Genomic DNA, 22,304 nt, shown 5'->3' with positions numbered 1-22,304 from the left:
ACCACACCTTGGCCACTCCACCCAGTGTCGTGGGACAAGCCAGTCTTGCATATAGGAGGTGGCTGGCGTGGTCGAATCTCCTACGTGCTGGGAAGGAACTCTTGCTTCTAAAAGCTTCTTCCCTTCTCTCAGTTTCACAACTAGAGTTTCCTTTGTTTTGTTTAAATAGGTGGCTTCCCCCACCCCCAATTCTGTTAAAATGCAGATATTCCAAGAAAAAGTAACTCTTTAAGCTTATCAGGCATTTATTTCATCGTGTGAGCAAGTTATCGCGCTCCTTCCTGAGAGTAGATTTTGTTGGAGAGAGAGAATATGAAGACCTCAACAGCTCAGGAACAGGAGGCACTTGTGGGAGGAAAATCAAAAGAGCAGGCTGTTCCTAGAGAATCAGCATTTCATAGATTATCCTAAAATACACCTTTTGTTCAAAGTATAATGATCTGTTCATTCTTTATCCTTCATCACGTGTAAATCTGGACGCTGCTTTCTCCACCCCATGGCCACTGTCTCCCATCATCCTCATGTTCCATAGCTACCCCACCCCACCTCAGGTAAGGGTATAACCCAGTAACTGCCAATACAGATGTCCACACTTGCAATACAGTTTGGGGAAATAGAGGTACCTGCTTTGCTCTAAAGAAAATAGGTTGAGGGCGCCTGGGTGGCTCCGTCGGTTAAGGGTCCGACTTCAGCTCAGGTCATGATCTCACGGTCTGTGGGTTCAAGCCCCGCATCGGGCTCTGTGCTGGCAGCTCAGAGCCTGGAGCCTGTTTCAGATTCTGTGTCTCCCTCTCTCTCTGACCCTCCCCCGTTCATGCTCTGTCTCTCTCTGTCTCAAAAATAAATAAACATTTAAAAAAAAAAAGAAAAGAAAACAGGTTGAAGAAATCTTTCAAATGCTTTCATTAACATTAAAGTATATTAAGTATGTTTAAAATTGTATGTAAATACATGAAAGCATATGTAAAGATGTTTAAAAATATTAAAAATAAATACTATCATTTCACACCCACTAGGATGGCTATAATCAAAAAAATAATAACAAGGGTTGGTGAGGACGTGAGGAAATTTGAACCCTAATGCACTGGGGGTGGGGTTGTGAAAGGGTGCAGCTGTTTTGGAAAACAGTATGCTTATTCCTTAAATGATTGAATATAGAGTTACCATATGACCAGCAATTCCACTCTGAGGTGTGTGCAAGAAAACAAATGAGAATATACATCCACACAAAATCTCGTACGCTAATTTTCATCACAGCAAAAAATTCATAATTACAAAAATATGGAAAGAACCCCAATGTCCACCAAGTGATGAGTGGATAAACAGAATGTGGCTTACCCATACCACGGAATACCTTCAGCACGTGCTACAATATGGATGAATCTTGAGGACATTATGTCGCATGGCAGAAGCCAGGCACAGAGGACCACAGCTGGTATGATTCCACTTCTATATGAACTGTGCAAAGTAGGCAGGTCCATAGAAACAGAAAGCAGAGTAGTGATGACCTAGGACGGGGGTAGGAGGGTGACTGTGAATGGGGTACAGGGTTTCTTTTCAAGGACGATGAAAATGTTCTAAAATTTATCGCGGTGATGGCTGCCCAACTTTGTGAATGTACTAGAAACTATTGCGTTACACACTTTAACTATGTGGATTGTATGGTATGTGAACTCTATCTCAATAAAACTATTACAAAGAAAAAAAAAGAATAACATGACCACAGAGGCTACAATCTATGCATCCTGTTGAGGAATTCACAAACTATGTTAATTCCCATTAGAACTCAGTCAACTCAGAGATGCTGGGTCCTCACTCCTGCCTTCTGCTCTCACAGTACCCCAAGATTCTAGAGAATCCCATCAATCCAGGTAGCATCTAACCCAGGGGCCTGGGACCACCTCCACCCTTACCTGCAAATACCATGGACCTGCTCGTGTTATAGCTGTTGCTGAAGATCATCTTGTAAGGTTTTTATTAAAATGAAAAATTCTTATTTAGAGAATACATCTTTTTTTTAAGTTTATTTATTTATTTTGAGAAAGAGAGAGCACGAGCAGGGGAGGGAAAGAGAGAAGGGGAGAGAGAGAATCCCAAGCAGGCTCCACACTGTCAGTGCAGAGCCCGATGTGGGGCTCAAACTCACAAACTGTGAGATCATGACCTGAGCTGAAATCAAGAGTCAGACACTTAATGGACTGAGCCACCCCAGCACTCCAGCGAATACATCTATAATCATATATATATATATGTGTGTGTGTGTATAACATATTATTATATTACATATATATAATATGTATTATATACATATACATATATACACACATTTAAAAAATATATATAGTTTTTAGTGTGGTAAGAGATTGATCCACATCATTGTAAGAATGAGTCTGTCAGTCAGTCGCACAGCAAATGTCTGTTGAGCATTTACTAAGCACCAGACACCGTGCTTATGGCAGGAGACACGGACGAAAAGAAGTCAGCATTTGTGATGATTTTAGATCATAAATAATTACCTTCCAACAGTGACAGTAATCTCTCTTCCCCACAATAACCCTAACGCCACAATCAGCCTCTACTGTGAAAGAACATTTGTGAGGAAATAAACCTAGTTTTAGAGGAGAGATCTCTCTTTCTGAGAGGAAAATAAAACCCAGCAAGAGAAGGCAACGTGCTCAAGGTCATGCAGGTGATGCCATTGGACCAACAACTCTCTTGAATCAGCTGTGAGGCCCTTGAAACCATGGGAGTGTACCGCTCCCTGACCCACGGAAGACGCTCACAGAACATTCTATGTTGTTGTCTAGGCCTTTCTAATTAGCGCAATGAACAACACGAGTCCACCTCCCACCTCCGCACTGGGATGTTGTCGAAAGCTTGTGTTTACCATGTTGTTCTCCGCCCACTCTCCAGGCTATGCCCTCACAGCTCAGGCACCCACACCCTGAATGGTGAGTCCGTCATTCCCTTGCTTTTAGCAAGAATTTGACCAGATATAAATACGAACAGCTAAAGCTGTTTTGGAATGTTCTAAAGAGAGACATTTTAAATAAGAGAAAATCATCTTTTTTTTTTTTAGTTTTTTTTTAATGTTTATTTTTTTTGAGAAAGAGAGAGAGAGACAGAGTCAAGTGGGGGGGGGGGGGAGGCAGAGAGAGAGGGAGACACAGAGTCCGGAGCAAGCTCCAGACTCTGAACTGTCAGAGCCTGATGCAGGGCTCAAACCTGCAAACCGTGCAATCATGACCTGAGCCGAAGTCAGACACTTAACTGGCTGAGCCCTCCAGGTGCCCCGAGGAAATCATTTTCTTATATTTGTACATATTCCCCACACTGCCCAACAGGTGCATCACAGCACAACAGTGCTCAGAGCCAGGTGTACCACACCCCTGTCCAGCAGAAATGGCGTGGGCTGGGGACTCCAGACAAGCATCTCTGAATGCATTTGAACCAGTCGCTGGTTCTCTTTTCCAGGCACCTGTCAAACAAATGGCCTTTTGTAGATCTTTATATTTCAAATTCCTCCTTCTCCCGTCCCTTGCCATTTCTCAGAATCTCTCTTCTCAGAGAGATGGCATGGGACCCACTCTTGTTGCTGTTTATTCCTAAAGTCTTCCCCTTACCCATGAGTATCTCCCCCTTGGTTCTAGGTGCTTTACAGGAAAACGACTCAATTTTCCTCTGAGATGAAATTAAAAGGTCTTTATGGCCAAGCAATCTGAGGGACAGAGCTGGAGAAAATGACACTGTTCCTCCATAAAGTTCACAAGCTGCCTTTTCAAGGCAGTGTTTTTACTAGAATAGAGTACCACAAAACTTTGTGCAGTTTAAGGGCTTTGATGAGTAGAAAATAAGAAAGAATCTAAGTCTGGATGACTCTCCCTGCCGCCATTTTGTGCTGATCTCATTGTTACCGCTAACATCCACTTCTCCCGGAAGTTTTCATAAGGCCAGTCCCCCGAGGCCAAGCCGTGGTTCTGTTTCTCAAGGACCAGTTTGCCAATTCTACACACTCAACATCTAGACTTGGCTCCCTTTGAGGAGTTATCATGGGTTCAATGGTGCCTCCTTTCTTCCCCCAAAGATATACCCCCTTGGAAACCTATTATTGTGGCCCTGTTTGGAAAAAAAGAGTTTTGCAAATGGAATAAAGAATCTTGAGATCATCTTGCTTTAGGGTGGGCGCTGAATCCAGTGACAAGTGTCCTAATAAGAAAAGAGAAGGAGAGAAGACACAGGGGAGCAGGCCACGTAAAGCCACTGGCAGAGACTGGAGCGATGCCTCCATAAGCCAAGGAACACCTGGAGCCCCTGGAAGCTGGGAGAGGCAAGGAAGGGTCCTCCCCCGAGAGTCTCCCCAGGGAGTGCACTGTCAACACCTTGATTTCGGACTCCCCGCCTCCAGAACTGTGAGAGAACACATCTGTTATTTATCAGCTGTGTGGTCATGTGTTATGGCAGCCTCGGAAAACCGGCACACGGAGGGCTGAGAGGAAGGAAGAGTTACAGAGGGGCTGGTGCAGTGTCACTGTCCCCTGAGACAGAGAGGAAGTGAGGGAAGCTCCCAGAGCTGTTATTCCCTTAAATACACAAATGCCAAGGAGGCTCAGGTGAGAAATGCCTGGCCTCCACCTCTATCTCAGAAATTCGAGCGGATCCTAGGGATTTGCTGATCCGTCTCAGGACTAGTAGAGCTGATCTCTTGTACCCCCTTAGTTTTTTGTCCTTCATTCATGCTTCTCCATCTCGTACCTTGCCCCTTTGTGCCAGGCTGAGAAGATAAAGAACTCACACTGTGAGCACAGGGCTGTTGCAGGTGCCTGTGGCTACCACAATAGTTTGTACTTAGAGGCGATAAATAAACAACGGCTGAATGAAGGATTCAGTAGACACGTGGTAGGAATCGCATTTGTCTCACAACTACTAAAAAGTCAGCCGCACCCCACCCCAGGGTTCCTGATTCCATAGATCTGGGATGGGGCCAGAAAATTCGCATTTGTCACAAGTTTCCAGGTGCTGCTGACGCTGCTGGCCTGGGGACCCCACTTTGAGAACCACCAGCCTGCTGAAAGAGTGGCTTTCCGGTGGCTCAGGATTCCAAGCTTCGGGAGCTCAAGGGAAATACCACCCCGCAGAGAAAACTCTTGTCCAAATACACCATCGATCGCAATCTTCAGCTTTCCACCCCGGGCTTATCTGATGGCAGGATCACAGCTATGAACATGCTCCTGCAGATCCCGAGTCCTGTCCCTCAGTCCCTGCTGCATTTCCCCACTTGATGCTGTCCCTCTACCTGCAGCCCGGGGCTTCCAGTTAACATCAGCTGCTGCCCCATGAGTCTCAACTGAGCCACCACCTGGGGAGGTTTCTCCTTCTGGAGCCTTGGGGAAGAAAGCCCGAGAAGGGCGGGTCCAGCTGCCTCTGGGGAAGAGCTGCCCCAGGGTGGGGGGGTTTCTCCCTCTACACCATGGTCTTCCAGCCAGTGGGTGGGGGGAGGGGCATTGCCCAGACTCAAAAGACAATAGAGACCGATGAATGGATGAAGGAAATGGGGTGCAAACGCGCAGCAGAGTATCATTCAGCCTTAACAGGGAAGGAAATTCTGACATAGGAGCCGACGTGGAGGGATCTTGAAGACATTTTTAACAAGTGAAAGAAGCCAGACACAGAGGACAAACGGTGTATGAGTCCACCTACATGCGGTACTTAGAGCCCAAAAATTCCACAAGTTCGAAAGTAGAATGGTGGCCGCCGGGGAGGGAGAACAGAGAGGACGTGTGCAGTGGGCACAGAGTTTCAGGCTGGCACGGGGACAGAGTCCTGGAAACGGGGGGTGGTGACGGCTGCGTGAAGGTGTGAGCGTGCCAGTCAGCGCACACTTCCCAGGTAACGTGTACGTTTTTATGTTATGTGTGTTTCACCATAATTTTAAAACAGAAACTCCTTTCATTTGCCACCTTCATGTTCTCAGTACTGGCAAAGCACAACCCCGCTCCCCCTCAAGTCAGACAGCGAAACCGAAAAAGGACCTGGAAATAATGGCTGTATCACTTGTGCTCTTGTGAGTAAAGAAGAATAACGTGGGGCCTTCCAGAACTGCTCTGGCCGGTTCACCTTGCAGGCAGAGCCACGCACGCACGCAGGCACGCGCACACGTGCAGCCCAACGCTGCATCCGGCTTTGCTTCCCCGCACACAGGTGGCGTTCTCCCAGCTCAGTGGTCTCCAAAGCGGGGTCCCCGGAGCATCACCTCAGAAGTTGCTGGAAATGCACATTCACGGGCCGTACCCAGACCTACTGAGCCAGCCAATCCGGAGTGAGGCCAGGGAGCCTGCATTTTAACTAGGCCGCCCAGGAGCTCAGGTGGCCGCTCACGTTGGGGCCCAGGTCTGGCCCAGGTCTCCCGCCGCCGCTCCTGTCCTGCCCAGGGCCCGGGGCGGAACAGCGGAGCCCGGGCGCGGCCGGGACAGGTAGCCTCCCGCCGGGGCTCAAGGGGCGCTACCCTCTGCTCCCTGCGGTTCCACCGCCTCCAAGGGTGGAGCCGGCCGCCCCGCCTGCACACCTCCAGCGGCACAGGTGGCTGGGCAGGGCCTGGAAACAAAGTCATAAGAGCAGCACCTTGAAAAAAAAAGTCCTCTCTCCTGGACTCCCCGCTCGCTAGTCGCAGGGAGCCCTCGGAGCCGCCACCATGGGTAGGTCCCGGGGCGGGCCGGCGTCGTCGGGGCGCAGAGGGGAGCCCGGGGCGCTGTGGGGGGCGGGGGGCGGGCCGGGGTCGTCGGGGCGCAGAGGCGAGCCCGGGGCGCTGGGGGGGCGGTGCGGGCCGGCGTCGTCGGGGCGCAGAGGGGAGCCCGGGGCGCTGTGGGGGGCGGGGGGCGGGCCGGCGTCGTCTGGGCGCAGAGGGGAGCCCGGGGCGCTGTGGGGGGCGGGGGGCGGGCCGGGGTCGTCGGGGCGCAGAGGGAAGCCCGGGGCGCTGGGGGGGCGGTGCAGGCCGGGGTCGTCGGGGCGCAGAGGGGAGCCCGGGTCGCTGGGGGGCTGCGTGGCGGGGCCGGGCCCCGCTGTCGCCGGCGGACCTGCGCGCGGGGCCGAGAGGGCTGGCGCCGCGGACGGACGGCAGGAGCGCGGCGCCGGAGCGGGAAGCGGCTGCGGGGTCAGTGGAAGCGGGTCCCGCGGGCTCCGGGGAAGTGGCCGAAGCCAGATCTGGGTCTCCGCGCGAGGACGGAGAGCCCCGAGGCGCCCAGGCTCAGAGGCTGCGAGAATGAATGCAGTGAGCTCGCCCTGCCCACCTGTGGGCCGGCTCGTGTTCCCAGCCGGTGGGCTGAAACGACTGGGGCGTGCCGGTGTCGGCGGGGCCCCAAAAGCTCCGTCTCTCCAGTGGGCGCTTAGTGGCCGCCTTGGCATGTCCCGTGCCGCTGGCCGGCCAGGTGACCCCGGAGCTCCAGTGGGGGCTGGAGACGGCCCTTTGTGGCCCTTATCGTCCTGCCGCTGCCCTCAAGCTTCAGGAGAAGGCACTCAGGGAAAACAGCTGGTCCTCTACAAGCATGGAGTGTAGGCAGAGCATCTCGGGAACAACTCGATCCTGCCTGCTTTCCGATAGACCACTCTGGAATGAATGCAGAAGCAGAGAGCAGAGCTGAAAGAGACCAGAGGTCATCCCAGCCCTCTCCTCCCTGAAAGAAGGGGAACCAAGTCAAGTGACTCCCCCAAAGTCATGCCATGGACCAGCCCGTGAGGGCACAAGCCGACCACGTGGTTAAGAGAACCAGGTCTGGCTTTGGCTCGCCTGCCGTCCTATTCCTGTCGACCGCTTCCTGCCTGGATGATTTTGCATCAGTAAATTAAACTCTTTGGGCTTCAGCGTTCTCTGCCCTTAGGAGTCCCAGGACTGCCCTCAGTGGTTGTGTGTGGGGGGGTGGGGGGGGGGGTTGGAGCACATGCCCGGTGTGCAGCCCTCATCGGCTCGAATTACCTCCCTGCACCGCACCGTGGGGTGGGCCTGAAGCAGCACTGAGTGGTTCATTCTTGGGGCTTCTAGCTGTAAACACCTGTGCCTTTTCCAGAAAGATGCTACAGCCTCCCTCCGAGGTGGGGGCCGTCCACAGCACATGCCTCACCGGCAGACAAACTCCTGGGCTGCAGTTCTGGACCCCTCCTCACACACCATTCGCCTATCACTCTGCGTGACTTCTCTGGGAGGTGCTCTGAGGGTGGATTGATTCAGTTTTCAGATACCAAATACCTCGGTAGCATCTGTGTTGTTAGGACTTTCCTGGAATAGTTCCAATCCCGCTAGCTGCCAGCAGCCTGATCGTTGGTGAGCAAACACAGGTCGCTTCTGTAGTGTAGTCGCGAATGAACTGATTCCTTCCAGTTTGCAAATTGGTCCTTGAGTGGTGGCTTTGGTTTTTGGTTGTTTTTTGCGTTTTGCTTTTTGTTTTTGTTTTTGTTTTGTTTTGTTTTGTTTTGCGGCTAAGGTCGGCATAGCACATGAGTAGCATTATATCCGGATACCAGTTTTGTGTTTATCCAAGCCCTAAAGTTGCAGTATCTGAGTTTAGTTAGTAAGTAGAACAAACGATTTTTAAAGGTTTTTTTTTAATGTTTATTTATTTATTTTTGAGACAGAGAGGGAAAACACGAGCAGGGGAGGAGCAGAGAGAGAGGGAGACAGAGAATCCCAAGCAGGCTCCGCACTGTCAGCGCAGAACTGAACGGGGTTTCTCGCAAACCGTGAGATCATGACCTGAGCTTGAATCAAGAGTCAGACGCTTGGGCGCCTGGGTGGCGCAGTCGGTTAAGCATCCGACTTCAGCCAGGTCACGATCTCGCGGTCCGTGAGTTTGAGCCCCACGTCAGGCTCTGGGCTGATGGCTCGGAGCCTGTTTCCGATTCTGTGTCTCCCTCTCTCTCTGCCCCTCCCCCGTTCATGCTCTGTCTCTCTCTGTCCCAAAAATAAATAAAAACGTTAAAAAAAAATTTTTTTAAAGAGTCAGACGCTTAACTGACTGAGCCGCCCAGGTGCCCCTGAAGGGTTTTTTAACCAAGGGGAGCAGTAACTTCTCTTGAAAACAGATCTTTGGCCTCAGATGGTGCCAAAGTTGCTTTAGAGCCCCATATGACTGAATGGGCAGTACGTGGGATGCTTGGTGAATGCAGCAGGGGGGTAAGGAAGCAAGACAGAGGGTCTTCGAGACACGTTTGCTTCGAGCTGATTCTGTCCCGTGTGTGACTGAAACTAATGTTCACACCAGCTTCTACTGGCCCATGGAATGGGAGTAAACGTTGGGGTGGAGTAGGAAAGCGAGGGTTGTGATCGGCATCAAATGTACCAATTACTAGACTCAGTAACACAGCAAGGGGGAATCCACAAGGATAAACTGGATAAAAAGTTGCGTTGGGCGTGACAGTGCATAGCTAAACCTGGCTGTGGTATCCAGTTAGAATCATGAGCTGCAAACCCTTTGCTCTAAAGAGGGCTTTTCCTGTAAAGGGCCAGATAATAAATATTTTCGGCTTTGGGAAGTAGCCCCGTCTCTGTGGCAACACTCAACTCCGCCCTTGTAATCCAAAATACGTAAATAAATGCTGTGTTCCAATAAAACTTTACGGGCACAGAAATTTGAATTTTATGTAATCCTCATGTGTCACAAAATAGTGGGGTTTTTTTGTGTGTGTTTTTTTAAAGAGTGTGAGCAGGGGAGAGAGAGAGAGAGAGAGAGAGAGAGAGAGAGAGAGAGAGAGAATCTCAAGCAGACTCCACTGCAGAATAACAAGCAGAAGGCTGACACAGGGCTCGATCCCACGACCCTGGGATCATGACCTGAGCAGAAATCAAGAGTCAGACGCTCAACTGACTGAGCCACCCAGGCGCCCCACAAAATAGTTTTTAAACATTGTTTTTCCATCGTTTAAACATAGAAAGCATTCTTAACTTGCAAGCTACAGAAAAGCAGGTGGTGGGGCCAGATTTGGCCCATGAGCCATTGTTCTCCTACCCTTGCCTTTTTAAAAACATTTTTTTAAGTAATTTTTTAAATGTTTGTTTATCTTTGAGAGACAGAGCATGAGTGGGGGAGGGGCAGAGAGAGAGGCAGACACAGAATCCGAAGCAGGGTCCAGGCTCTGAGCTATCAGAACAGAGCCCAATGCGGGGCTTGAACTCACCTCGAGATCATAACCTGAGCTGAAGTCGGACACTTAACCAGCTGAGCCACCCAGGCGCCCCTCACCTACCCTTGCTTTAAAGTCTGGGTGTGCTTGTCAGAGTCAGGGGTGGAGAGGAAGCCCCCCTCTCAAGAGCTGTCTTGTGGAGTTAGGTTCCAAATGGCAGGGAGCCTCTCAGCTGAGGCTTTCGTGGGGCTAGGGATGGTTTTGCTGAAGATTTCAAATATTCCCTCCTTCCCCCCTCACCCCATTCCCATTCTTACCCAGAGCTGAGCAAGTCTGCGCTAAAGTTGCTGCTCTTACAAATTACTTCCCGTACTTTGGTCCTGGAGAACCATAGGTCCTGCTGTCATTTGCCATGTATCTGACTTTGGAAATGAGGCATGGAGAGGCTCCAGGTTCTATGAAGCAAGCTCCTGCCTCCCTCCGCCAGGACTTCCAGACTGTTTTGAGGAATTCGCTCACTTAATGAGGGATAGTTGATTATATTCCTGAACCCCCTACTCGGTCTCCTGCTGGCCTTGTGGGATTCTGATGAGTTTTTCTAGTCAGCTTCCTGCCTGAGCATAAAATGACGGACTGGTTTTGAAGGTGCCACAAACCCGGCCACTTAAAAGTTCTTACACATTCTTGTTTCTTTCTAGAAGTTCTTGGGTAAACCAAAGAACAGCGCTGAAGTCCCAGGGAAGCTGGAAACCCTTTTCTAGGCTGTAAGTGTCCAGCTAGAGTTGCTACCAAAGGGGACCTTGGGCATCTGACCCTTGGGAGAATTGCCTTCCCCTCAGACAGCAGGAAGAGAGAACTTTTTTTTTTTTTAACGTTTATTTATTTTTGAGAGAGAGAGAGAGAGAGAGAGAGAGAGCATGAATGGAAAAGGGGCAGAGAGAGACAGGAACAGAGGATCCAAAGCATGCTCTGCACTCACAGCAGCGAGCCCGATGCAGGGCTCAAACTCCCGAACTGTGAACTTACCAACAGTGAGATCGTGACCTGAGCCGAAGTCAGACGCTCAACCAACTGAGCTACCCAGGCACCCCAGAGATTTTGGCACTGGATTCTTTCAGGCTGACATTACTGTAGGGCAGTGGTATTAGTCTGTAGTGTACATTAGGATCATCCGAGTGAGGGCTAATCCCAACAGGTTGCTTGGCCCCACCCCTCGAGTCTCTGCTTTAGTGGGTCTGGGGCAGCGCTCAAGGATTAGCAGTTACCAAATTCCCAGGTGCTGCTGCTGCTGGTCCCAAGACCCTGATTAGAAAACCACTGCTTTAAATGACTCTAAATGACAGGCTTTGTTCCATGACCCTCACCCACATCCAAATATTGCTACTGTGCCCCCCAGATGAGATCGTGGCAGCAGGATCTAGTGTAATCTGGTCCCTGGCTTGCCCGTGATGATCAATTTTGCAGTAAATTAGTAGCTAGAATTTGAAAATTCGCTTGCATGGGTTAAGAACAGGGTAGAAACAAGCAGGAGTGAAGAATCCATATGGTCCAGTTATGGCTCGTGGGAGGTGGGCCTAAATCACTTATTTATGCAGGTATTTAGTTACCACCCGTCATGAAGAAACTCATATCCTCAGAGGCCAGGAACATTTATAAACAACATTTTTCCACACCAAGGGATACGTGAGGAAAATAAAGTATCAAGAGACAAAGCCATAGCTAACGGTGTCTTGTCAAAGTTGGAGGATTAGCCATCTTAATACTAAATCTTTGCCTCGTCCTTCATGCCTCTACAAAATGTCCTGAGTGGAATTATTCCAGGTTTGATTTATTTGGATTTTTTAAATTAATAATTGTCCTGCTGCTCTTTGAATTACTAAAGAACAGGGAGCACATTGAGGGCCCACTAGTTGGCTAGCTCACTAGTGAGAGGGACAGCTGTCCATCCTCCAGGGTCGAGCTGCTCACGACAGAAGCCATGGTGGGATCATAGGGACGGACCACCCAGCCGACCGTGCTCCCACCTCCCTGGGCACAGCTGCCCCGGACACAAAGGCATCTTGACCCTGTCCCTGGCAGGAGAGAAAGTGGGTAGGTGTCTCAGGTGAGCTATGATAAGGAAATAAAAACAAGGGTGGACTCTGAGGAACATTCCACATTCCTCCATGATGATAGTGAAAGAACAGAAGTAGTATTATCAGGAGATGAATGAGAACCACTGACTCATAATCCTAGGGTTGCAACATACAGAACCCAGGAACCTCTGTTTTGTAACTCGGTCTCTCGGTTTCAGAGGCCGGGAATGCATCACTGAGGAAGCAGGACGGCGGGGTCATCTCATGGGGATGATGGGAACAGGGCTGTGTCAGCTGGCCAGGCTGTGCCTCTGCTCGCCACCGGGCATCAGTGCAGGTGCTGTTAGCATCTGCTCGCGGTGCAGAATTACGGGGCGGTCTCGGCAGCCGGAAGGTTGTACAGCCAAAGGGAAGGGATAGCGTCTTCCACGGACTTTCCACAGAAGGAGGAAGGGCTGGTTCCTCTGAGACTCGACACCAGCCAGGGCTTCCCCACTGGGCTCCTGAAAGGAGCCTGTCGTCGGAGAGAGGGTTTGGAGCCAGCCAGCTGTGGTGTGGGGATGTGTGAAACTGAGCACACACCCAAAGGCAAATTTGGTTCAAGAATCAGACTAGAGGCCGGAAGATTCACAGAAGGTACTCACATAAGAAGACCCGTTAAAAGCTCACAGACTAAGCATTTGCAAATCGTACAATCTGCTTCAAGAGGCAAGAATTTTATTGTAAGCTCCATCGGGACATATCAGAAGGTACAGTTGAGATGTTCTTGGAGAAACAGACCTTTTTCCCAGTGGATCAAAACATATCCCCTCACACGGTGTATTAGTTTCCTGTGGCTGTAACAAAAGTATCACAAACTGGGTCGCTTAAAACAGCAGAAATGTGTTCTCTCACAGTTCTGGAGGCTGTTAGGTCCAAACTCAAGGTGTCTGCAGGGCCATGCTCCCCCTGAAGTTTCTAGAAGAGAATCTGTCCGATACCTTTCTCTTAGCTTTTGGTGCTCCTGGCGATTCTTAGCATTCCTTGGCTTTATAGATGCATCACTCCAATCCATATCCAGCATCACATGGTCATTTCCTCCTTGTGTGCCTTCACATCACCTCCTGTCTGCGCATATCTATCTGTCTTCACAGAGCTGTCTTCTTAGAAGAACACCAGTCCCGTGGGGTTAAGGACCCCCCCTTCTCCAACATGACCTCATCCTAACTCATTATATCCGCAAAGACCCCATTTTCTTTTCATTTTTTTTTAAGTTTATTTATTTTGAGAGAGAGAGAGAGGGTGTGTGTGAGCAGGGGAGGGACAGAGAGAGAGGGAGACAGAGAATCCCAAGCAGGCTCCCCACTCAGCGCAGAGCCCGACACGGGGCTTGAACCCGTGAACTGTGAGCCAAAATCGAGAGGCGGGGGCTTAACCACCTGAGCCACCCAGGTGTCCCAAGACCCCATTTGCAGATAAGGTCACATTCTGCGATTCTAGGAAGGACACAAGTTTTGGGGGGCACTATTCAACCCAGTGCACATGGTAGTAGAAAACATTCTCTCTGAAAGATGTGTATCACTTATACATGACATTAGGTAGGAAAAATCCTTGATGTGTAGAGATGACTCCACTGCGGCCAGAATCCTCAGCTTAGGTACCACGCGTGATGCCTAGTATCTTTCCCCAGCAAGATGGATGGATTTTCTGGGTGTACCTCTAGTCAGTTCCAAACAGCGACCTACCTGATAACAGAATTGGTATGTAGAAAACACTCCCCATGTAGAATATTAGGTGAATCAGAAATGCTCACAGGGATGTCATAGACATTTATCTTAAAGTAATTCTAAAAATTATGCTCATTCTCCATTGCTACTGTACCTAGGTGCTGTACTACAGATCTGTGGGGAAAGTTTTCAAGCGCTGTTGTTGGACCTCTGAACCGTGATTCACTTTCCTTCTGCAATAGCTGTTCCTATGCATGTTCACCCTAAAATTATAAGACTGGAAAAAAGTCACCTAACACTTCCTTTTTATGTATGTATGTATGTATTTACTTATTTATTTTTGAGAGAGACAGAAACAGTGCACGTGGGGGAGGGCCAGAGAGAAAGAAGGAGAGAGAGAGAGAATCCCAAGCAGGCTCCACACTGCCTGTGCAGAGCCCCATGCCCGGCATGAATCCATGAAACCATGAGCTCATGACCTGAGCTGAAACCAAGATTCCGACACTTAACCGACTGAGCCACCCAGGCGCCCTTGTCTCCTAACACTCCTATGGAGACTCCTACCGTCTAAATATCAATCGGGGGGAATTGTGCTTTCTGTAGACTGTTTCACAGCCTAACTTCACACTTACCATGATCATAAGCATTTTTTCTAGTCACGATTTACCATCTAAGAGCAAAAGATCTTTGTGTCTAAAATTTAAGATTTCCAAAAAAAATTAAAGATAACTAACATTTCACATCTCTAACTCAACTGGCTCCAAAAGAAACCCCCAACAGAGCAGGGGATTAGTTCCTTTTGATTTGGTGACACTCGTCTGCCTTTGGCATTGTTTTTGCCTATGACATGATACAGTATTTCAGAGACGGTGCTATGGACTCGTTTCTGTCGCCTGTTCTGCATGTGCAGTTTGCTCTTGGACCCCGTGCTCTCTCCCTTCTTGTCTCCTTGTAGAGCCTGCTCCGGGGGTAGGTCTGTCTTAGCCCTAGACTATGAACAGATGCATTTACTGACTCTCAGCAGGAGAGCATTTAACTTTTTTAAATGTTTATTTTTGAGAGAGAGAGAGAGAGGGATCTCGCGCAGGAGAGCAGGGGAGGGACACAGACAGAAAGAGAATCTCATGCAGGCTCCACACTGTCAGCATGGAGCCCCATGCGGGGCTTGAACCCAAGAACTGTGAGATCATGACCTGAACCGAAGTCGGACACTCAACCAACTGAGCCACCCAGGCGCCCCAGCAGTAGAGCATGTAAAGCAAGCCTCACTCTAAGTTCAGAATGAAGGCTGTTCTTCCAGAATAACAGAACATCCAGGTGTAGATGAAGGAAATACCTAGGAGAGCAAGGTCCACCTTCCTGACACCCAGGAAATTCTCTCACCTGAGCTGACTGATCCTGTCTGTGCCGCCAGAGGCAGAACTTAGGCCTAGCCCTGGCCCTTTCTGTTTTGCATAATAGCTTATTAACTCTGTGGCACCCTCTGGCCTGCCTGCACTTCCCATGCAATTGAGAAGTAAATCGTCTCTGGCATGTCCAAAGGCCGGCGGATCCTGGGCCTGTAGAGATCATTTCTCTCTGAAGGGAAATAGGAATGGCAGTCAGTGATTCACGTCTATGGTTACAGACATGAGATGCTAAAAGTCACAGGTTATTTATAAAACCATCAGAGGTGGCCACAGTGGGCCTCTTAACGCCCATGATTTTATTTTTTTAATGTTTATTTGAGAGAAAGAGAGAGAGTGCAAATGGGAGATGGGCAGAGAGAGAGGGAGACAGAGGATCTGAAGCAGGCTCTGCGCTGACAGCGGAGAGCCTGACGTGGTGCTTGAACTCACAAACCATGAGCTCATGACCTGAGCTGAAGTCAAGACCCAGACACTCAACCGACTGAGCCACGCAGGTGTCCCTGAATGCACGTGATTTTAGACAATCGTGTGTAGAAATCTTTGTAAAAGATAGGATATCTGTAGCCTACAGCAATAGGTTGTACACCACAAATGCTCTCTGACTGTTACGGGTTGAATTGTGTCCCACTCCCTGCCCCCCAACTCAAATTCATATGCTGTAGTCCTGACCCCAGGTACCTCAGAATGTGACCTTGTTTGGAGATAGGGCCTTCACAGAGGTAATTAGTTCCGTTGAGGTCATCCTGGAGTAAGGGAGCCTGCAATCCAGTATGACTGGGCCTTATATGAACGGGACGTCTGGACACGGCCACCACAGAGAGAAGACCGTGTGAAGATGGCAGCAAGGATCTAGGTAATGCTATCATGAGCCTAAGAACGTCTACAATGGCCAGTAACCCCCAGAAGCTGGGGAGAGGCTGGAACAGATTCCCTCTTGTAGTCTCAAAAGGAGCCAACCAGGGGGCGCCTGGGTGGCTCAGTCGGTTGAGCGTCCCACTTCGGCTCAGGTCGTGATCTCAAGGTCCGTGAGTTTGAGCCCCGCGTCGGGCTCCCTTTCTCTCTGCCCCTTCCCTGCTCATGCTCTGATCTCAAAAATAAAGAAACATTATAAAATTAAAAAAACAAAAAAGGAGCCACCGAGGTCAACACCCTGATCTCAGCCTCCCAGCTCCCAACTCAGAGATGATAAATTTCTCTTGTTTTAAGGATCAGTTTGTAGGATGTTGTTATGGCAACTGCCCCAAACTAATGCGCAGACCGCAAGCTGCCTCCCTCACTCCTGATCAGGGGATCCCCAGGCTGAGGGAGAAGGTGGCGAAGCCATGTGTCAGACACACAGGACAAGGTGAGGGCAAGGCCTGGCTGCCGGACGGTTAAAGATACGTGGCTGTGTGTTACTCACTCGGCGAAGGCAGACCAGCCACAGGTGCCAGTCCCACGGTCTCTGCCCCACACAAAGGGGTGACACGGTTGTGAGGTACCCCGTTGCTAAGGAACTACACTGCAGCTAAGAGATTTTATGCTCTGTGTCTGTCTTCTCACCAGCTGGGCGCACGCGTTCGGCCCCTGTGGCTGTGTGGATACAGGTCACCAGCGCTCCCAGACCGAGCTGGTCCCTGCCCCATGCCAGAGTCACTTAATAAAACCTATACTGTCCCATTAGCCCTGGTTTCCCTGTATTTCTAAAGTAGCTTTACGTGATTAGGCTGATTGGTGTTCCGGGACCTCAAACGACTGATAACTCATTTGCTTTGAGCAGGGGTAACTTGATCAAACTGGCATTTTGAAAGCCAGTCACACCACTGTGTTCTGTTTAGGTAGCTATTTGCTGACATGTCAAAGGCAAAACAGATTCCCTCCCAGTGGGGAAGAAAGTATTTGTGGAAAGGGGCTATTTCTTTAAAATAAGGGCAGTGGAAGGATGGGCAGGGCACCGGCTGGAGATGTGCAAGCTGTACGCTGCATGAAGGCCCCAGCAAGGGAGCCCCCGGGGGCTGGAATGCAGCCAGGCTCCGTGGCCAAGCTGTACATGCGCCCAGGGACCAAGCCGCTGTCCGCTCGTCGAGCCGTGCCTCCCTGGGCAGCATCCGGCCTGAATGATCACAATTCTCTGATGTGCACAGATGTGCCTTAGGCACCAGCAGGGGCCCCGAGGGTGGAAACTGTGGCGAAACCCCCAAGTAAGAAAAATAGTCATCAAGTTGGGCAAGAGACAGCTCCAGAAGAGCCACTCCAGAAACTGGGGCCTGGATTACAGGTGCAAAACTTGTTCTACAGCTCACCTAACATCGACGGTCCCACTTAAGAAAGTGGAGTAGCCCACTTAAGAAAACCAGGTGCTGATTTCAGCTCAGGTCAAGATCCCGCGGTGCATGAGTTCTGGCCCTGCATTGGGCTCCGCGCTGGCAGCACAGAGCCTACTTGGGATTCTCTCTCTCTGCCCCTGCCCTGCCCTGCCCTCTCTCTCAAAATAAATCAATAAACTTAAGAAAAGAAAACAAGAGGTGCTTCTCACTTAAGTTGATCAGTTTTTGAAAAAAAAAAATCAAACCAATTGTGCCCCAAGGCGCTCAGGCCCCTTCCCCTCCTCCCATATCCCCTGCCCCCTCGCCTCAGGCCAACCGCTGTTTTGCTGGGTGTGTATTCTGTGTGGCTCTTTTTGAAGTGGCATACCCTTTATTTCCTCACCAAAAATGGGGGAAGGGGGATCATATGACATGTGAGGCTCTGTAACATTTTCAGAAGTCAGAACAACTCGCTCTGTGAGCACAGTCATAAAAAGACTAAAGAAATGTACTAGGGGCAGAGAATACCTTGGAGGCCAAGGGGAGAGATGAGACGCTAAGTGCCCTACTGGCTCGGGAGCTCTGAAGGATCCTGGTGTGGGAATCAGAAGTCGTGGCCTGACGGTGGTGGGGAGGGGGGGAGTCAGATCCTGGGGGGATCTTGGAACGCTGTGCTGAGCAGCGGGTCTGACCTTGCAGGGAGCAGGGAGCCAGCCAGGTTGGGGAGCCGTCCTGATTTGCTCCATGTGGGGAAGCTCAGGTCTGGTTGGGTGGATGGGAGACGGGGAAGGTGAGACAGGGCATCTGCTTGTCACCGTCATCCCGGGGAACAATGAGCGCAGCCAGAATCGCATCAGAGGAGCTGATCACCTGGCCCGGAGCCGCCACGTGGGATGCACACCCTCACGCCAGACCCCTTTCTTGCCTGCTCCTCAGCACCACTTGCAGTGGCCAGGGGCTCCCAGGAGGGCTCCAGAGCCTGAAGACAGCTGGGCCTTACCCTGGGAGCTGCCGATTCGGTAGGCCTGGGATGGACCTGAGAGTGTGCATTTTTAAAAACATGTTTTTACACATTTATTCATTTTCGAGAGACAGACAATGAGTGGGGGAGGGGCAGAGAGAGAGAGGGAGACACAGAATCCAAAGCAGGCTCCAGGCTCTGAGCTGTCAGCACAGAGCCCGACGCGGGGCTCGAACTCACGGACGGCGAGATCATGACCTGAGCTGAAGTCAGACGCTTAACCGACTTGAGCCACCCAGGAGCCCCTTTGATGAGTTCCCAGGTGCCACTGCTTCTGGGACAGAGACCACACGTTGAGAACCACTGCAATAGAGAATGAAACACGATCCTTAAGCTCTGCAGCCACATGCATGCAGGACACTATAGTGCTGCCCGTTTGAAAAGCAGCTTAATTGAAAATCAGTGCTTGCCGCTGTGGCTATGTCTAAGAAGACTGACTGTCGCCTGTCCACAACTTTTTCATTCCTATGGCCTAATTTCCCAGGCCGATGTCATAGGGACCCTCTTCTTTTGGTCAGCGTGAGCAAGCCTGGACGGAACTGCCTCTTCCTTTGAGGGCCCCTCTCGGCCCTGCCAGGGGCCCCCATCGCAAATTCTTGCCCATATTTCAATCTTAAGTCATTCCGTTCCAAACATTTATCTGCACTACTCAGCTGTCATCATGGGCTGCAGTGAGTAGCAAGTTCTGTAGCAATTCCTGTAGATCTGATCTTATCAACCAACTTGCAAAGAGGTGTTAGCATCTCTAGGTGAAGGAATGGCGGTCCAAAGGTTAAGTGCTTTGAATCTTTAAAGCCACATGATCAGGAAGGATGTCCCCAAGCAGAGGCTTAATCTCCTGCCCCCCAAGGCCTGCCTTTCCACCTAAAAGAACCCAATGTTCAACTTAACTCATCTTCCTCCTGGTTTATGAAACCATTTTCAGACCACCTTAGCAGCTCCGGAAGGCAGCATCCTCACTTTACAGACGGCTAACGGAGAGTAACCCGCAGAAGGCACCAGAGCCAAGGCAGATCCTGCCAGATCCCATTTAAAAGGCATGGGATAGGACTCCTAAGCCACCAGGTAGAAAATGTAGCTTAGGGGAAAAACTTATTTAAAAAAGAACACTTTGGGGCGCCTGGGTGGCTCAATCAGTTAAGCATCTGACTCTTGATCTCAGCTCAGGTCATGATCTCACGATTTGTGAGTTCGAGCCCCACGTTGGGCTCTGTGCTGACAGCTCAGAGCCTGGAGCCTGCTTCAGATTCTGTGTCTCCCTCTCTCTCTCTGCCCCTCCCCTGCTTGCACTCTCTCTCTGTCTCTCTCAAAAATGAATAAACTTAGTTAAAAAAAAAGAAAAAGAAATGCTAACTGCAGTACACAACCAGCAAATAGCTCTGAATTCGGTAACAGAGGAGGTTGGCAACCTCTGCCCCTCAGTAATAGAAGTGGCTTTTTGGAATGCACACTTTTCGGAAAATAACAAACTTCCTGGGTGATGACTGGGTACTCAATCTCAGATTTTTACCTGAGTGAGCTTAGGAATTTCATTTTCCACAGTGTAGTTCTGAGTGTGATGGTTGTTAGAACAAGATCTAAGCTCTCTTTTCTGGAACCCTGTCTATGTTCCAAGTAAGCAAAATCTTTACCATTATTAGCTGGTATACAATAAGTGCTAAACAGTATTTTGCAACAGAAATTACAGGTGCTACCTCAGCCAGATGAAATCTTTCCTTGCAAACCCAAGTCCTGAGAAACATGCGGCAGGAACTACTGCAGTGAAGCTCCAGGCCATCCCGTTGGGTCTGGGTTTTCATACCTCCCTCCTGCTTTTCAGTAGAGGCCTGGTGCAAGGACCAGCCTGAGCCCTGTGCAGCTGGCACTCAGCTCGCTTTGCTGGGTCTTTGGGAGACAGTAGTAAGAGCACTTTGTCTGAAGGATAAGTAGGCAGGGCATCGTTTGGTCCTGCTGTTTCTTCTAGAAGGCAGGGCACCACTGCAGTGAAACAGGGCTTCGAATACTGCAAACAGGCCTGTTTGTGTGTTCTCCAAAAGCATGTGTTCCTGAGTGGGTTTTGGATTTCACTGGAGAGTGGCTGTCCCCAGTCTGGTGATGAAAGCTGGTGTGTGGGCTACATCAGGCAGGGTCCCATCTGGACACAGAAGGCATACTCAGAATAGAAGCGATTATTCAAACACACACACACACACACACACACACACACACACACACACACACCGTTTAGAACAGGACAGAGCCAGGGGCACCTGGGTGGCTCAGTTGGTTAAGTGTCCGACTTCAGCTCAGGTCATGATCTCACGGTCTGTGAGTTCAAGCCCCGAGTCGGGCTCTGTGCTGACAGCTCAGAGCCGGGAGTCTGCTTTGGATTCTGTGTCTCCCTCTCTCTCTGCCCCTACCCTACACATGCGCTCTCTCTCTCTCTCTCTCAAAAATAAATAAACATTAAAAAAAAAGAAAAGAAAAGGTGGGTCAGGGCGCTTGGGTGGCTCAGTTGGTTGAGCCTCGGACTCTTGATTTCAGCTTAGGTCATGATCTCTGGTTCATGAGTTTGAGCCCTGCATCAGACTCTGCACTGACAGTGTGGAGCTAGCTTGGGATTTTCTCTCCCCTCTGCCCCTTCCCCACCCTCCCTCTTTCTCTCCCTGAAAATAAATAAACTTATTTAAAAAAAATTTTAAGGTTTATTCATTTTTCAGAGACAGAGAGAGAGTGTGAGTAAGAGAGGCGCAGAGAGAGAGGGAGACACAGAATCAGAAGCAGGCTCCAGGCTCTGAGCTGTCAGCACAGGGCCCGACACGGGGCTCGAACTCACAGACCATGAGATCATGACCTGAGCTGAAGTCAGACGCTTTAACTGACTGAGCCACCCAGGCACCCCTAAATAAACTTATTTTTTAAATTAAAAAAAAGGGGGGGAGGCAGGGAGGCATAAATGACAGTGCAGGTACCCGGAGTAATGACTTCAGTGGTCTCCCCCATGGGAAGTGGTATAAAACTGTGACCAGAACCTGGGAGGAGAGTTGTGTGGGGAGGGCCTCCTTCGGAGGAGCCTCCACTGTCCCCTGAGGATGGAGCAGTCTGAGGTGACATATGGGGAAGGAGGCAGGGAGAGGAACACCCTGACCCTCTGGTCTCCTGCCCAGGCTTCCCATTGGCCAAGCCACGTGGGGGGTCGGGAACCCGGGAGAGACTGATGAAGCGCGCGCAGGGCAGCGTCTCCGGCAGAAGGAGGTTAGAGCCTGGACGGGCAGGTGGAACTAATGAGGGGCAGAGCTGGGATCCAAACACTGGACTTGGTGATGGCTACGACCGCGCCTTGGGAGCACTTGTTCGATCAACAAACATTTGATTCCCACCCTGTGGGAGGCAGCAGCATCTTCCCTGAATGATGCGTCAGACCTGGGCGGGGGCACCGACAGGTGGGCTGTCAGAGGGAGGCTGGCTCACCCTCGGTCACAGCTGGAAAGCAACAGGTGCGAGATTCAATCACACGTCTGCCCCCCCATGCCCACGTTCTGCCCCTCAAAGCGGCCCCTTCCCACCAGCAAGTCTAACTGGGGAGAAAATCAGGCTATTCGTGGAACAATGTCCTTCCAGAACTTTACAGATGGCAGGAGTTGGGACCGGAGCCCTGTGAGGCCAGCACAGGTCATTTCCCGCCTTAGGACAAGGATTGAAATAGCACCCCTGATCCTAAG

The 22,304-nt window shown here is 50.4% G+C and overlaps 1 protein-coding gene across 1 annotated transcript in view; it reads left to right on the top strand.

Moving 5' to 3' along the window:
- The first annotated feature begins 6,176 nt into the window (after positions 1-6,176).
- The window catches only part of SLC15A1 (solute carrier family 15 member 1), a 58,522-nt gene continuing 42,394 nt past the window's right edge, over positions 6,177-22,304 (top strand). Inside the window, exon 1 of the mRNA XM_023252783.2 lies at positions 6,177-6,692. Coding sequence (XP_023108551.2) covers positions 6,689-6,692 — 4 coding nt within the window. The 5' untranslated portion in view covers positions 6,177-6,688. The remainder of the gene's footprint in view (positions 6,693-22,304) is intronic.

The sequence above is a fragment of the Felis catus genome, chromosome A1 (assembly GCF_018350175.1).
Source record: "Felis catus isolate Fca126 chromosome A1, F.catus_Fca126_mat1.0, whole genome shotgun sequence".
Classification (NCBI taxonomy): domain Eukaryota; kingdom Metazoa; phylum Chordata; class Mammalia; order Carnivora; family Felidae; genus Felis; species Felis catus.
The sequence above is the reverse complement of the archived record's forward strand: the minus strand, read 5'-3'. Positions and strand labels throughout refer to the sequence as shown.